We start from the raw sequence: 18,026 nt of genomic DNA, 5'->3' as shown, positions 1-18,026 counted from the left end.
TCACCTCCAAGACAAGAACTATATAACAAACGTAAACTTTGTAAACCCTGGATAAAAAAAGGTATAATCAAATGTATAAACAATAGAAAAAAAAACACCAACTATGATTAATAAAACCAAATACATAACCTACAGAAATAAGCTTACACGATTAATAAGAACAGCATGTAAGCAACAGCGTACAAATAAAATATAATAGTTAATTATATCTCAACCGTAATAGTAATAGTAAATAACGATTATTTTATTTACCTGACGTTTCGCCAACTATCAGTTGCTATATATTTGCATCAACATTTCAATACACCTTCGCACTAATCTATCTAATTTATCTCCCAATGACTCTGAATCCATTTTTATAGAAATACACGCTCATCCAAAAAATATTATTCTATAGGGGTTAGGCCAAAAAATCGTCCTCCTCAACTATACATAAATTCATTTAACAACATTTCTAACTTGGAATTCTCAATAATGAGAACAAAACTGGATACATTTCAGGTGACTTTAAAATTAATCTATTAAAACTCAAATATGCATAAAACTACATGATACTTGACAAGATAATGTATCTTGCCATGACACCATCTTTATCGATATAACTTGATAAGATAAATTATCTACACACGCCGCCAAGTGGATGGCACTTTTGACGCTTCCGTAAGAGCTAAAACTATACCTAAATATTTAAAAGAATTTGTAAGGAATTTTCCTTATAAAACCTTTGTTCAAAATCTTAACCAATTTTTAAATACTATTATTTTTGTTTGTTCTATAATTATTAACTACAGTATAAGTCCCTAATCGTCACAATTATTTAGACAGTATTTTAATTAATCTCTGTAAACCCTTTACAGTATCTGCAAACAAAACTATATCGTCTGCGTATAATAATGGTGCAGTGTCATTAATTAGAATATCAGTACGTTTTGACATGTTAAGGATTTCACTTAATTCTTGTAAAAATATATTAAATAACAAGATTCAATACGATGTAATATTTATCTGAACTTTTGAAACAATCTTGGACATAAAGTGAAACACCGTTATATATGTCATTATTCAGTTAATTCACTATTGTCAGCAACACTTATTAATAGGTCACGAAATTAGGAGTTAAACGTACTAAATTTTTCCATCTGATACATTAGATATAATGTCACGTGCCAGGTCACGATTATGAACGTACTGTATATAATTGTATTCACTTCTTCCACACGCTTAGCTTGATACATACATATTTAGCTTTACCAGGTGCATAGATTTTAAACATTTGTTATGTTTCTCACGCTTAGAATTACTGTATCATGTAGGTGTTGAGGGTTCGAATAGCATGCAAAACAAACAAACCAAAAGGGTGTTATATTATTGGATTTTATTCAGTTCACATTATTGTTGATATGTTAAAGTGAAGTAAATGTATAAAAGATGGAAATGGCCAATCATTTAAGAACATTAAACATTACTTTTTTTTCTCATACCACCCTCCACCATTCAGTTATTTTGGTTTTTTTTTTACGTTTGGCTGGTCACTGTGTGTCATCTCTGCAAGATGGTTTCCGTAGCACAAAAATCGTGTAGGCCTTTTTTGGCCTCTGCCTACTAACTAACGGTTGAAGAATCGGGTTAAAAAGAGTTACTCAATCGAAATAATATGCCCTTTCATCAATTTTACATTTACCAAGAACATGTATTGTAATACGTCATGCATCATTGACTATTACAACAACGCTATCGAATTGGGTGATGACAAAATAAAGAAGGCAAGTCGACAGGCACTGGAAAGCAACACGAACAGGTCGTCCGTCGTAGGAATACATAAACAATTTTTGCCGTCGACTAAAACACCCGACTATACGCTCTTTGACTCTGAAAATGGCTGTAACACGATCTCAAAGTAGAGCCATTGGTCGACAACAGCCTGTCAGATCTCAACCAACGAAAAGGAAAACACCCAAGAGGAGTGTCAAGAAGGCGAATCAACTACCAGGAAAGCAAACTAAGAACACAAAGAAAAAATATGAATTTGTTAAAAGCGTTATTGATGAAATTGACACATTAGTCAGAGGCACTTTTCTGCAATCACCGTGGACGTTGTTTTTAAGTGGCATTACAGCAGGTTATTATAAATTGGCGATAACTTTGGCAGTTTTGTATGTAATTGTATTGATGAAACCAAATGTCAGTGACATTGGATATTCCAGGGATTTAGGTCTACTCGTACTGAAAGATGAGTTGTCACATGCTTCATATGAGCGATCGTTGGATGTGAAGCATATTATCAATAACTTAACAAATTTATCATCAATGCATAGGCACAAAGAAATCCATGTGGTAATTAGTGGGGGGCCTGGGTCTGGGAAATCTGAACTTGCCAGACAGTTTGGCCTGCATGTATACACTAATTATAACGGGACATGGCCTTATTGGTTTAACACTTATTTCAGTTTTGTTTTTAATTTTTCCGTTCTCCCTCCTTTTGATGTTATCAGATTGAATGCGGAATCTATGATTGAACTTCAGAATTCAATGGAATACATCATTGGCAGATTCCAAGGAAAACCTAAACATACAATAGCTTACAGCAAAGACATTGAAGAAAAAGACATAATAACGACCTTTTTTCAGCTTAAAGAGGCTTTTAAAAGACGATCGAGTAGACCATTGATGATAATTGACAATGTACAAAAACAAATGTACAAATTTCTTTATAAAGCTCGAAGCAATGGAATGCGTCTACTACGTCCCGGTAATGACGAGTATGGTGAGCTAAGAGTTGTTGTAACTACTCAACACCGACCCATCTACAAGTTACCAAATACTCACTACATGAATTTATTTGATGGTATGCATCCTAATGATTCCGTTGAATTATTAAACACTATCACTAAAATACACAATGATGACAAAAATGCAAGTTATCTAGCAAAAGAATTGGGTGGTTTGCCTTTTTCATTAGCTAACGCAGCACTTTTTATTAGAACAGAAAGAACCCTTCACAGTCACGAGTCTTATTTTCATTACCTAAAAAAATTTAAACTGGAATTAGAAGCGTACAGGTCTGATATTGACTTTTTTTGGAACGACGCTAAAGATGAAGGCTTACCTTACCACTTATCCATGTTGACAACGTCAATTAAAACAATAAACCAGCTAGTTAACAGAAGCGATGGAGATTTATACAAAGATCTTGCTTTCTTCGTGGGATACTGCGACTCGCAGACGATATCCGTGGAACTGTTTTTGCAATATATAACAATGAACTCAGTCCTTCAAGACTACACAAAATACAGCGTTAAGGAGTTAATTTATAGATCGTCGATTTATGAACTGCAGAATCGATCAGAGCATATTTTTATTCTTTCTCATCAAGTTACTAGAGAAGCATCTCGTAAAGTTTGTACATCGAAAGGGCTTAATGACAACTCTATTCAAGGAAATCGCTTTGTTGAAAATTCTTTTCAAAGGATTCTTAAAGTGCTATCAAAAGTATTAGATGAAAAGCCGGAAGCTTCGTTAAACCAAATGACAGAGTATACGACGCTAAACTTTAAACTTGTGGATGTTATAATGTCTTTGGTGTCGCACACAATTCCGTTAAATCTTGAATATTCTAAAATAATAACAAAGGAATTTTGTTGGAAATTCCTTAACTCCATGGCAGAACCCTACCTCTATTGGCCCAATAAGCATAAATCTACAGTCGTTATGCCAGTAGTCACGTTTTTGGTAAATATGACAAAAGAAAGTTTCTCAGAAGGAAAACCAGAGCTTGGGGCATTTTTTTCTGTTCTTTATATATATTACACTGGAAACCAACAACCTAAAGACCTTGAGAAAATTGTGGAACTGGTTGAGGATTTTGCTACGAGCTCTCTTAAGAATGTACAACCAACTTCAGCAGCTAATGCTACGCTTTTACTCAACATGATGGGAACTGTTTACAGAGGTGTTGGCCAGATAATGTCAAAAGCTCAGGAATTACATGAACTTGCTCTCAATATTTCACAGAAGTATGTCTCTTCACCAATGACTGCTGTCTCTTTGCATTTACTGGGAGTTATCCACAGATACAGAAAGCAGCTTGACATATCTCAGAAATACCACGAACAAGCCGTAGAACTTGCAAAACAAATTTACTCGAATAAACATCCACGCCTAGGAGCCTTTCTTTTAAATCTTGCTGTGGTATATAATAGGCAGGGTGAATTAAACAAAGCTAAGGTGACATATCAAGAGGCATTGGATATTACCAAAGAAGCTTATGGTGCTCACGACCAACGAGTAGCAAGAGTTTTAAATACTTTAGCGACAAATTACTATTCTCTTGGACAGTATAATGACAGCGTTCATGCACTCTTAGAAGCTTTAAACATCCACGAAGAAATCCACGGTGATATACATCCCAATGTTGGCGAAACATTATATTTTTTAGGTTTTACATACCGTGCAAAGGGAGATCTGCAACAATCCCAGGAAACATTAGAGCGATCCCTTAAAATACGAGAACAATATTATGGCCCATCACACTATTTCGTTGGTGAAGTTTTGCACGATCTTTCCAATACACAAAGAGAAATGCATAATCTGAAAGACGCATTATCGAACGGAGAGAGAAGTCTCGAAATTTTCAAAAGATCCTTCGGAGAAATTAGTTCGGAGGGAGGAAATACATTAAATGGGATAGGTCTGATACATAGTGAACGTGGAGACCTACAGATGGCTAAACTAAAACACGAGAAAGCCTTAGAAATATTTGAGGATTTAAGCAATAAGGGATCTCAAGCTGTTGGTATCAGTGAAACATTAAAACATTTAGGCAATGTGTTCAGAAAGCTTAAAGACGTAAAAAAAGCACAGGATTATATCAGCAAATCTTTGTCAGTTCTTCGGAGTGTTTATGAAGAAGATCATCCACGAATTGAAGAATTGAATAGACTATTAGACGATATTGTTTGATTGAATAGCATAGTACTATTGTGGTAACCACGTAGATAGTTGTTGTTTCGATTGTCTTGCTTCAATCGTTTTCATTACATCAAAACGTAATTGTACAGTATCTTATTATGCCACGAAAGGAAATGGGGAAGAGGCCTAAACAGTGGTTTTATGGGAGGCTAGATGGTAAACTTTGTTGTTCATTTAACTCTTTATTTTCGAGCCTCCAATTGACGAAATTATACAATAAGTTGTTAAATTAATTTGGATATTCCAACTATGGAAAACATATGCATTCATGATAAGTCCTACTGTATATAAAAATGGAAAGATCTGAATAATGGCATCGTCTACTAAGCTATGTCATGAGGCCTTTGCAGATCGATATATTTAATTATAGCTTGTCTAGCTAGAGACGAAGAAAATCTAGGTCTATTTATAGACTGGGCCTAATTGTCACGAGTTTCAAATTTTAGAGCATGAACATGTTTACTTTGCTATTATTTTATATATGTTGCTATAGCAGCAACTTAATAAAATGGTAACGACTTGAAAGACAATGACGATTTGATCATGGAACTTGATGGATGATAACTAATGAGCACATTACAGTATAATTTTGGCATTTGGATGTATAATGAATTTGCAAACATAAAAAAGGTAAATACTAGGGCCTAAGTGATAAAATAGGAATTAAATAGTTTCATTTCTCAAACTACTTTTGGAACTCTTAAAAAATATAGCGCCAAATTTGGGCTGCGTCTCATATTTTTCGGACCAGTGTCAATACAGTTGCTATAAGTTGTTGAAAAAAAAACTATAAAAAGAAATGTAATTCCGACATGACATTTCAAGAGGATAGGAAAAAATTGAAAAAGTTATGCATTCATTAAACACTATGGCAACATCATAAATAACACATTTAATGATAAAAGAGACTAATTATATCACTATAGTCATTTTGTTCATCAAATAACATGATGGTGGCCAGGATGGCAGCAGTACAACTATAGTGATGTTGACCGCTTGTTTTGTTTGTCAAATTCAAGTTGGGCAAACATGTAAGTTTAAATACTGATTTTGTTACCGTGTTTGTTTGTTATTATTTTGGATAACCCCACTAAGTACTGTACTCATACTGTGGGGGTTTCTGGTTGGCAGTAGGTACACCGGGAGACGATCTCCTATTCTGTTTCGAGAGTGTACTGTGTTTTTGAACGACGTGCACACAAGCCGTGTTGAATACAGGTCCAACGCCTTAACGTCTATTACTATCGTATTTCAGTGATTACCACCAGTATATAGTCGACTGTGCTCTATGCCATGAAATTACGATAATGGTGTCCATCCTCATTAACAGGGGTTTAATAGTACGTAAAGTTAGATATATTTTCCTGTTTGCCCGCGGGCTATGGATACAGAGCATACTAGGGAATCGGCCGTAGATAGAGTCTAACTGACTATCGCAAGTGCTATAGAAACGTATGAAATAAAAATTCTTTCAATACAAGATATTGCAGATGATGTACTCATATTGTTCTAGCGACGGCCTCGCACATTTACTGGCACTCTAGAAACAATGATCAGTGACAAACGTTTCCAATACATCCATGAACAAAAACCCAATAATTACTTATTTCTTTATGAAGCGTATTTGTCGTACAAAAAACCAGCTGATGCGTATTCCGTCAAAGACGGCACTGATACCACAGGTGTTACTGATGGTAATGACTATGCATTAGATGGAGAATGGTGTTTCCACTCACGTTAAAGCTAACTGATTATTTATCATTAATTGATTTGATTAATTTATCATTAATTAATTTGATTAATTTATCATAAATTGCTTGGCTGCAGCAAATAATCGTCACACCAAATACTGCCCAGTCGAATAATACCCACCACGTGTCAAAGGTGTTGGTAGCTTTCGTCAAATAAACTTTCGCAAATTCCCACCACATTAAAGCACTACCTTGATGGTAGCTGCTGTCGTATACATAACCACGACCAAAGATCTCGGCGCCAAATTTACAGTTTCGCTGACGAGACCATTCCTTTTAAATACTTGGGCCTACTACTGTATTTTTCAAGTTTGTTTTTTATAAATGCATTCGATTTATTTATTATTAAGATGACTTAAATAGAAGTTCTTATGAATGGGTTAGAGTTGATCTGCAAAAAGAATACAACGTCACAAGCGTAACAGTGATAAATCGCGTCAGTACTTATCGTAAGTAAATACTGTTGTAAAGCTCTCTGCCTAAACTATAAAAAAAAAGTGAGGTGGACGTGTCCATTATGCACACGATAATATCATATCATTACCATATTTGGGCACATCAGACTTTTTTTAATTATAAAAACTGGTGTATTTTGTACCATGTTTTGTAGCCACGGGTGGTTTTAAATATTGTTATCCAACATTATATGGCATTTATTACCATTCTTAAGTAGTACAACAATACAGTAGGCTATTGTGATGATGTCGGTCGGTCTTTATCTAAATCTTCCCAGTTTCATAGCCAAGTCTGCCATGTGAAACAAAGCCTATTAAATCATAGATCTTAAAGCATCGCTCTGGGTAGAATGTTTAAATTGTATATTAAAAAATAAAAAACTTTGAAACATTACAAACAAGTAGCACCATTTTTTTTAAATTGGGGATTATTTAACAAGTTTTTTTTTTAGATTTTACCGCTGTTGTCAGAAAATAAGTGGGATTATTATAAATGTTGATGCAAAGCTTTATATTTTAAATAATAAACAATATAAATTTCAAACCCGGAGCTCCATTTTAACCTAACCACCATACAGTCTAGTCATAACGTGTGAAACACAATGTGATGCTGTACAAAAATGTTCAATGATACTGGAGAAATATGGCCATATGTTGAGATATAGCACCAGGAATCGGGTGGGTGTCAGGAAATGAAATGCGACAGCTGCTCAATCTTTTTTACAAAACTACAAGTCTGTTACAACAATAACAAACGAAATTCTCATACTAGTTATTCTCACTGGAGGATGACTAATTATCGTATAGTTTCTTTTTACTTTTTTTATTTTTATTTTTTGCTAAATTGCCCCTTTTTTTCACAACAGAAGAGGCGACGCATAGGCTTGCTTATACTGACATCCGAATTAGTTTTGAAACTGAAATCGGAAGTGGCAAAATGTGCGGCGACCCTGTTACTCTAGCGCAAACTGAAACCAGTCCCATTATCGATTTTACCTGCTTGGAAGGAATTAGAGGAAGATATGTGGTTCTCCGGGTGAATATAAACGATTATATAAACTTATGTGAAATCCGTGTATACAGCGAAGATTCACACGAAATAAGTAAGTATTTCTAATTGATACATTTACATAGACACACTCATGATTAAGGTGCGTCGTTGAACAAGCGAAAGCTAGAGTAAATACGTAAGTGTTACGGTTTTATTCCCTTTGCATCATCCAAAAGAAAAATTATTTGAATGAAAAATTAAGTGAAGCGTTGCTAGCCTCTAAATGTTTGGGCATGAATGTATCTATTTAAGGCTTGATGATAACGTGTCTATCTATATACTTTGATCTAGACTTGCCCAAGGTCCGTATTTATTGTCTTTGTTTATATGTCAACCGGTTCGATTTTTGTCTGGAAAGTTGAGCTCAAGTATTATACGTAAACGTCTTATGTGCCAAAATATTTTTAATAATATTAATTCGAAATACTGTACGAAACGAACGTTGATCCTTCTCAATTATTTTACATTTTTAAATGCAAAATAAAGATACAGATAGATATGTGGTCAAGGACCACTACATTATATTTTGCAGGCAATCCGGACAACGGTCCTAATTCTGGACCCCTTTTAAGAAATATTTCAGACCTGCTAGTGTTAAAAGATAGGACAGAATTTACAGTAAAGTAAACTGAAATTGCATTTTCTCTTCCAAAACACTTCATTTTTGTATAATAGGCAAGAGTTCTAATTTGTGATTCGTAATTTTAAAACACAATTTGATTTAATGTACAGGTTTTTTGATACGAGTAGTTTTAAAAACATATTTCTTTTTCAAATTCACCCATTTGTTTTTGGCGTTCCTGTTTTATTGTTACATAACCTTTACACCAAACACGCATACCCATGCTTGTAGTTAAATGGGCCTAAATCACACACAGTATTAAACACACAAACATACACGTACACACACATATATATAGGCCTATATATATTGAGGAGTTGAAGTTGAAACAATATTTGCCAATGCAGGAAAGTATTCAAAGTATATATGTATTATTGACACATTAAGAACGTTGCATTTAATGATCAGGGTATTAACACTGCCATTGACTCAACTAAACACTACTACTTTTCTAACGAACTCATTAAAGATGGATTGTCCCCCTGAAAATATAATTCTTAAAAACATTTTTGTTGAATATTCCATTTTAATGTAACATAATAGTTATCCACTTTGACCAAAAATTGGATCTAAAAAAATGTATTTACCTGAAAAATGTAATTTAAAGCAGAAAATGGTCAAACTGGCTGCCAGCCAATGGATTTTTGGTTGAATTTATTTTGTCATTTTATAAGTGAAAACTTTATTTTGTTTTCATTTTTTTTTTCTATTGAAGTGATAAACTTTATTTAAACTACAAAATAACATATTTAAAGTCTGATTTAATTAATCTTCATTTTTATGTTTTTGGGGGACAATACATCTTTAAATAATGTTAAGTCATTGCCAACAAATAACATGCTTGAACTGCAATTGTTATAGCAGAATGTTATTATATTTACAACATAAGGCTGAATAGTAGCCTACATGCTGACACAGTAACTCTTAAAAAGAACATTTAATTTTTCAAATGTTCTACTTAGACAGTTGACCCTAATACAAATAAATAGATCGGTATTGACGTTTAATGTCATTTCATCACTCAAATTGTTACTAAACACATGACCAAGATACTGTAGGTTATATAATTATCCATTTTCCGAGGAACACCATCAATACATATATAAATGAATAACAAAAAATAGGCAACACATGTATATTTCATTTGCATCTCATAGTTCCGGTGATATCAAAAATAAGAATATTCGCTATCCAATCGATGTCAAATTACCAGAAGGAGAGTACTGACATAGTGACATAGTCACTTTTCTACAATCCGCCAGACTGGTGTCAGTTTTCTTGTGTTTGTATTTTTGATTGTACACTATTATATGTTTTATATGTCTTCTTGAAAATAAATGAATTGAATTGAATTGAAATTACCATGAAAGTCCCAGTGGCCAAATAGAAGGTTGCCTGCATATCAAGAAAAACATTCCAGGTTCTAATCTCCCTTGGACGTGTTTCTTCAAATTCATAATTTATAAATTAATCAATTTCATGTACCTGTAATTTGTAACATTCACATAGTATTGTATATCTGCCAAATTTTAGGTGAATGCAGAGTAACTGAATCTGGTGAAGACTATCGAGGTATTGTGGCCATCACCAGGAACGGTCGAGTTTGTCAAGAATGGAGGTCAAATACTCCACACTCTCATCCTGTTATACAAGATCCAGATAAAGGAATTGGTGATCATAATCTATGCAGGAACCCGGATGGCAAAGCAGGAGGACCGTGGAATATTGTGACGTTGGTGAAATTAACGAATATTGTCCACTTGGTATGTTTGCATTTTCATCACAGACATAATAACAACTCTAAACATTAAACAATCAACTTTAACACAATCACAGCTGATCAATGTAATGCGCCAGGAAGAGGGACTACGCATAATGGATGCATCTTCAAATCAACCAATCACATACCGTAAACCCCCGAAATCCAGTTAGAAGTCGCGGCACTATTCAAACTACGCCTGCGACTCATGAAAATATTCTACATATATTCTATATCTACAATATCAATTCATAAACATAAATTATTTATGCTGTTTATTTACAGTGACAGAGATACCAAAGACGACAGACGTTGAAGGTGGATAACAATTAATACAATATTGAACAGAGCCTATTTTATTGTTCATCTTTTTAGATTCTAAAAGCATTTTAAATCCTGTTGGACTAGTTTATATGGATTTGGCAACGTCACCATCCGCCAAAGACATATCTACATTCAATCTGACATCAACGTGTACCTTGAAAAATAACGTGATGGCGTCATTCGAAAAGTTGGACTTATCTTCACTCACTCTAACATTTTACATACTACCTGGCGTTGATTCCTTGGGATCCATTTTAGAGTTCGGTAATGCTGGCAAGTACCTAGTTCTTAGGCAAACTTGGTCGCAAGTTGACTGGTTGTATGAGAGTGAAGTGACTGTATCTTACGATAGAGATGTACTGACAAGAGCTTACGTCTTACAGCCAGACGTCTGGACATTTATCGCCCTTACCTTCAACGGAAAGAACAAAAAGTTGAAGCTCTGGCGAAATGGAGAGATTGCAAGTATCGGATATACAACGTTTACACACCTTGAATTTGAGTATGATACAATAGACCTTTTTGTTGGTACTGGAGAAAATCTTAACTCTACGATAGCTACGGTACAAGTATATGATCACGTGCTGAACGAAGTTCAGATGAAAGCAGCAAGAGATATGAAATTTAACGGTATGAACATTTTGGTTTTAGCTATACTAAATTAAGCTTCGTTCCCACTATTGTACGAGCGTAAAACCATATTTTCTAACCCACCTAAGTCAAATTGACCATTTTTACAGCAACAACTTGATCCACCCGTCGCTGCGGATACACCATTATCTTGAGACCGAGTAGAACCAAGCCTTGGTCAGATCTACATGTTTTTTTATTCTTCGGGTCAAGTTCAATTGACACCGTTTCCTGTGCAATCTGGGTTACCAACGGATGCTATATGTCTGTTCTCCACAAGTCTTGTCCGTTATTATTTTTGAAAATAAAAATACTGATATTCCGATAATGTTTTTTATTTTATTTCTTGTACCTTTTTCAGAAGTAAAATTCACCAGACAACTTATTTCTGTACGACAGGAAGGACTTGAAGGTCAACTAATATCTGAACAAAACTGCAGGTCGTTGATACAATGCTCACAAATGTGTCTGAATAAGAATTTCTGCGAAGGATTTAGATTTGAATCCTCCAGATGTGTACTCCTTGCCTGTCTTCGTGACGTAACATCAACTACGCTTGCAAGTAATATTGTTCACTACCGGGTGGTTGCTGTTAAATTTTCAGTTAATAAAAAATAATAACCATCAGATAAGGCTGTACTTCCCTCCTTTCCCGTTGGAAAAGAAGGCAGGAAACGGTAATTTAGCAGACCGTGACGGTTGTAGAACCTGTCCTGTTGTTAAATGTGTTTCGATTTCGAGACATTTCAGAAGGAGGAACCTAATATAAACAGCACCTAAATGAAAGTCTTAAAGAAGCTATTTGTTTCCAAGTGAATTAATTAATAGTAATGTATAACTGTAGTTTGACTTTTTTTCTTTTATTTTGTTGCTTTCTTTCTTTTCGTTACCAAAATACATTTTATTGAGAAGGATCTCAAAATGATAAATAAATGTTGTATAACATACCTAAGTAGATTCTTGTCATTTGAACTAAAGGATTGTGGGTAACACCATATTCAATAATAAGTACTCCATTGAACTCTCACTTCTTCAATATTGCAATAGTAGAGTCCATAGTAAATGTGATTGTTTTTTAAACAATCTCATTATTACTAACTAACCAATAAGTTAATCTAAGATTGACTATTGATTGGTGTCTACTGGACGTGTTTAGACGGAGGCTATAATGCCAAATCTCAAAAGCAAAAAATCGCAACATTGTATCTACTTGACGTTCATATTCCTTATTGGTGTATTAAAACATGTTTCCATAGTAACGCAAAATAAACAAATATATAAACAAACACTTTCTATCAAAGTTTGTGCTAATTAGACTTTCAGACAATCCATTAACAAACCTATTAAGTGAGCTAAAATATCGTTAGATCTTTAGAAGAAGGTGGACCAATTATATAAAAAAAAGTAAGTAGCCTAATGTAGAGGAAACTGAAAAAAGATATAAAGGTTTTCTATATATATATATATTATATATAGTATTATTATCGCGCCATGACAACCTAAAATGATGAGATAAATGTTATTTTAACATGATGAACAACATAACAGTAATGTTTACAGATTGGAAGTACTTCCGTACTTTGTTTTATAAAACGCGGAGGAATGTAGTTTTAATCAGATAATAGTAAAGCTATTATGTGACATTATACCTTATGTAACATTGAAAAAAAATCAAATGAAGAGGATTTTAACAGACTAATCAAACCCACTGAAATTCCGTTACAATTAAGTGTAAAAATATAATATAATAATAGAGAAATAAGTATTATTACTGGATTATTTCTCCATGACAAAATTGATCTTGGTTCCCACTACTATATGACGAAACGCAAGAACCTACGCCGAACTCAATTGGAATTATATCACCTTGTGATTGGTCAATCTATATATATATGTGCATCCTAGTGGGACCATCTTTTTGATCTCGAAAGAAGAGGTCTACGGCGGTTGCTAACAACACTGCTTTCGTTGTAAAATACAGCGTCTGCTCGAAAGCTCTGTATTAGAGCCACGGGACGAGTTGAAATACTGACCGGCCAAATGAACCTGTAGAAAAAAGCTAATAGCTATAAATAGATTTTTTAGATGTTTCCTGTACATTTTAGGACAGTCAATAAGGCAACACAATTCTTCTTCCTCGTCCAATCTCATGTATAGAATAACAAATAAGGCATTGCATCCTAATTTTACGCCTACCTCTACGGGTGCAGGTCAACTCGGCCCTAAACCGTCTCGGCCAAAGTCAAGTCGGCCCCACGTCAAGTCGGCCCCAAGTCAAGTCGGCCTCAAGTCAACTCGGCCTCAAGTCAATTCGGCCTCACGTCAACTCGGCCTCAAGTCAACTCGGCCTAAAGTCAACTCGGCCAAAAACTAATCCGTCAACTCGGCCTTTAAAAAGTATGGAATGCAAAAAGTGCTAATATAGTAGTTCATTTATTACAATGGCAGGATATGTACGGTTAGGCCTATATAATAGACGAAATAAAACGGAAATTTCAATGTAAATTATAACACACTGGCTGATCGTTTTTCGTTTAATTGATAGGTAATTTTTATTTATATTGTTGGTTGGTTTGTCTCAGTAAGAACCCTCAGTAATGTGTTTGTTAGATCTATTTTGAGGATGTTCCCAGAAATAATCGCAAATATTCTTAGAAGGCCTATATATTATATAGATATTATTAGATTAATACAGTAAAATAAAAATGGGTTTTTTTTTTGTATATATTCTCTCTCAAATTATTAGCAATATGTCACGGTCAAAGTGAATAACTATATGTGACATTAAAATGGTATATTACAGTAACAAAATCTTTTCACACATTTATTGACGATGTCAATCAAACTACCGAAGAGATTATGGAAACAAATTCGGAATGTTCTGTCATGTTAAATTTCTATTGCAATTGTGCGCTATTCAAATTGTTTTATTACTTTTGTTATTTGATTATAATGGAGAATCCAATGAATACATTTATGGGAAATTAATCTAAAACACACTGAAGAAATCATCATGAATAAATGGTGTATTTTTATTTTGTCAAGCATAAAAACTAATCTAAAACACACTGAAGAAATCATCATGAAAAAATGGCGTATTTTTATTTTGTCAAGCAAAAACTAAAACATATTGTTTGATTCCAAAACAACGGAATTCCTAAACAACATAATATTGCCTTTGCATTCTCATCTGTTTTTTAACACCCACCGCGCCCTGTATTGTTCAATAAAATTGATCACCTAAAGGGGCATTCCCACCGTCCGTACCTGTTCCGTTTCGCGGACGGCGCCGTTTTTTCAACGTGACGCGCGCCCGTTCACCGTTCCGTTTTAAACATTCACACCTGTTCCGTTTTGTGACGTGACGTTAAAATAGCAGCCGTTTCTGGATGATCATCGGATGATAGTGAGGAAGAAATTATTCTTTTTAGTTTAATTAAAGATGATATTACAAAACGGGACACAAGATTCCCGATGATAGTACTGTATAACAACACACACCATGACAAATTCCATGAATCCATAATTAAATACAATAAAATCACAATCACTTCCCTATGGACTGTTATGGAAGCAAATTTCTCTCTTCCCATGGTGTACTGTATTAATTATGAATAATTATGAAGTACTAAACGAAATGAAAATAAAAATGTCATACAAAAAAAACCGTAAGGCCTATTTGAAAATAATGCACATTCATGTCTGGGGTGTGTGTGCGTAACCTATACCCATAATGCTTATGCAATTTGTTTTCTTGCCTTTTGATTTGTTTTGATTTTAATGTCATTTTATTCTTTTTATATTGATGTATATACAGTTGTAGACCGAAGTATATTGTTTAAATATTATTTTTTTTAATGTCTTCTTCGACAGATTCCTGTATACAAAATGTGAAGAAATATTTGTTTGTTTCAAACAATATAAATAAATACTACCTATCAATTAATATTATATAATCATTTATATTGAATTTTCCGTTGTATTTCGTCTATTATGTAGGCATAACCGTACTATATCCTGCCATTATAATATTAACTACTATATTAGCACTTTTTGCGTTTCATAGTTTTTAGAGGCCGAGTTGACGGATTAGTTTTTGGCCGAGTTGACGTGAGGCCGAGTTGACTTGAGGCCGAGTTGACGTGGGGCCGAGTTGATGTGGGGCCGAGGTGACGTGGGGCCGAGTTGACTTGGGGCCGACTTGACTTTGGCCGAGACGGTTCAGGGCCGTAACCAGGTTTGACGGCGGGGTGGATCGTTAAGTTGTTTAGTGGAACCCAGGGGAGGATCCAGGATATTGAAATAGGGGTGGCGTAGCTTTGCGAGCGAAGCGAGCAAACATTGGCTGGGGGCCAGGGGGCCGCCAAGGGCCCCCGGTCGGGATCCAGGGGCCGACGGCCCCTGGAAATTTTGGCATTCTAGCGCATTGTAAGTCGTTTAAAACGATTTACAAACAATTCATAATGTCATTTACCAAACACTCTAAAGCTCGCAAATTACGACATGTGGAATATGCAGCTGATACTTACCTAGGGTACCAAAAGCAAGCTAACAACTTGCCTGTACTTTACATCTAAATTTTTACAACGCGACAATGTTTTTCACCTTTATATTATTATAAACTTGCCCTAGTCTAGGCCGGTATTATTTTTTTACACGCGCGCCGGGTCGATCGCGGTCACTATACTTCGCATGCAGCTAAAGTAAAATTACGTCACGTTAAAGCGGGTCGTCACAGAGTCTCATGCATATTAATGAAGCAAACTTGCTGAGAGTGTTTTCACCACGCAACACATGCGACGACAGATTTATCGAAACTCCGAGCCATCGACTGCTGACGGTCATGTTTTTGACAATTAAAATCACGGCATATTCAACGACCTGGTTTAAACGATCGTTTAAAAATTAGCGGTCCGGCTCGATTACATTATATTTAGTGATTTGAAAAAAACAAAACACCTCTTTTGTCATGATGTCATCGCGATGTGTTTATGAGAATCATCGACGGGAAATCAAATAAAACAACAAGGGTCATGAAATGCTGCAGCATTGTTAATATTTTAATAGTAATACGTTATAAAATTTAGCCCTAACGGGATAATTTTCATAGGCATACAGTCCTAGCCTTTGTTTTTATTGTACTTAATAAATGGGCGCGTAGTATAGTAGCACTGACCATGTGGCTTCATCAACTCTATTGATCGTCTGAGGTACCGCTACTCTACAATGCGGGAGTGACGATCACAAAGGATGCCGCCTGCTTAGTGGAACGCGACCAAGCTCACCACGTGGCTTTTATCAACTTGCTCCTTTTACACACAAAGGATGTCGACGTACATGCTTGGTGGAATGCGATCAAGCTGACGATGTGCTCCGACGTACTATTTTCACTATGAAAATGTGCAAACCATCGGTGATTGATGACCGTCGAAACGATACGTGTTTTTAAAATCTATTTAATTAAAAAAAAAATACGCCCCCGCTAGATCCGCCACTGGAACCATACCCTCGAATTTTTTTTCTCTATAGGCCTATGGCCGCAAATCGCATTTCCGGCTATTCTCTTTTGTTTATGAACTATATTGTTGGTGTAATTTCCAGCCCACAAATTTCAATTGCCGACCTTAATATTGCCGACCTTATATTGTCAGAGGACGGCATTCTCTTGCCGACCGAAATTAGGCTAGATCCCTCCTCCTTTCAAGCCTCCTCGCAACAACATGGTACATTAGGGATCGTATCATTGAGACTTTAACAGGCATATTCACCATCATGTGGTGTTTAGGTAAAAAACCATGGAATTAAGATGATTCCTGAATTCACTCAACCATTGCATCTTGCACTTGCGTCCGTGTGAGCTGCATGCTTTCTCTATCAAGCAGCTGGCTGGGCACGTCACACACGCACGCGGAGACCTGTGTAGGGGAATACCCTGTTATGTCAACCAAACAACAACTATGCTCTGTGTACAGCTCGCTAGCTCCAGAACCACGATGTTCAGCAGTTATGAAATAGAACTTATCTTGTAAATTTTAGTGTTAGGTTTTTATATTTTAGTTAAAATATATATATATATATATATTAATTTAATTTATTAAGGCTTGACTAGGCCTGTAGTGAACAATCGTCGTGTTGTGTTAGTATGCCCAGCAAAAAAAAAGTGGGAGGCCAAGCGGAACTCGCTGTTCAGCGGGGGGGATCGTACGATCCCCCCGATCCCCCCCCCCCCCCCTGGTTACGGGCCTGCGGTTTAGGGCCGAGTTGGATCGAAACCGTTTCTAACACTGTACCGATTCGCCCGAATAAATTCGGTTAGTGGAAAACAGACTATAGAGGTCCGGTACATGTTAACGCTTCAATGCGTTACAAAAACAGTAAAGTCTGCATTACTTTGATTTGTACTATGATCATTGCAATCAATCATTGTAATCAATCAACATAACAAATACTATAGAAAGGCTAAGAT

The 18,026-nt window shown here is 35.4% G+C and overlaps 1 protein-coding gene across 3 annotated transcripts; it reads left to right on the top strand.

Moving 5' to 3' along the window:
• Positions 1-6,689: 6,689 nt before the first annotated feature.
• On the top strand, positions 6,690-12,696 carry LOC140046549 (hepatocyte growth factor-like). 3 transcript variants are annotated; one of them, XM_072091251.1, is made up of 5 exons: positions 6,690-6,704; positions 8,041-8,277; positions 10,381-10,610; positions 10,982-11,560; positions 11,922-12,696. In XM_072091251.1, exons 3-5 carry the CDS (start codon positions 10,532-10,534, stop codon positions 12,176-12,178), a joined length of 915 nt encoding a protein of 304 aa, XP_071947352.1. In that variant the 5' UTR covers positions 6,690-6,704; positions 8,041-8,277; positions 10,381-10,531; the 3' UTR covers positions 12,179-12,696. The 3 variants fall into 3 exon arrangements, with proteins under 3 accessions (XP_071947352.1, XP_071947344.1, XP_071947359.1); XM_072091243.1 differs by lacking the exon at positions 6,690-6,704 and adding an exon at positions 6,825-7,168; XM_072091258.1 differs by lacking the exons at positions 6,690-6,704; positions 10,982-11,560; positions 11,922-12,696 and adding exons at positions 6,825-7,168; positions 10,892-10,914.
• The last annotated feature ends 5,330 nt before the right edge of the window (positions 12,697-18,026 follow it).

This window comes from Antedon mediterranea, chromosome 1, assembly GCF_964355755.1.
Source record: "Antedon mediterranea chromosome 1, ecAntMedi1.1, whole genome shotgun sequence".
Lineage (NCBI taxonomy): Eukaryota > Metazoa > Echinodermata > Crinoidea > Comatulida > Antedonidae > Antedon > Antedon mediterranea.
Note: the sequence above shows the minus strand (reverse complement) of the source record. Positions and strands in the feature narration are given on the sequence as shown.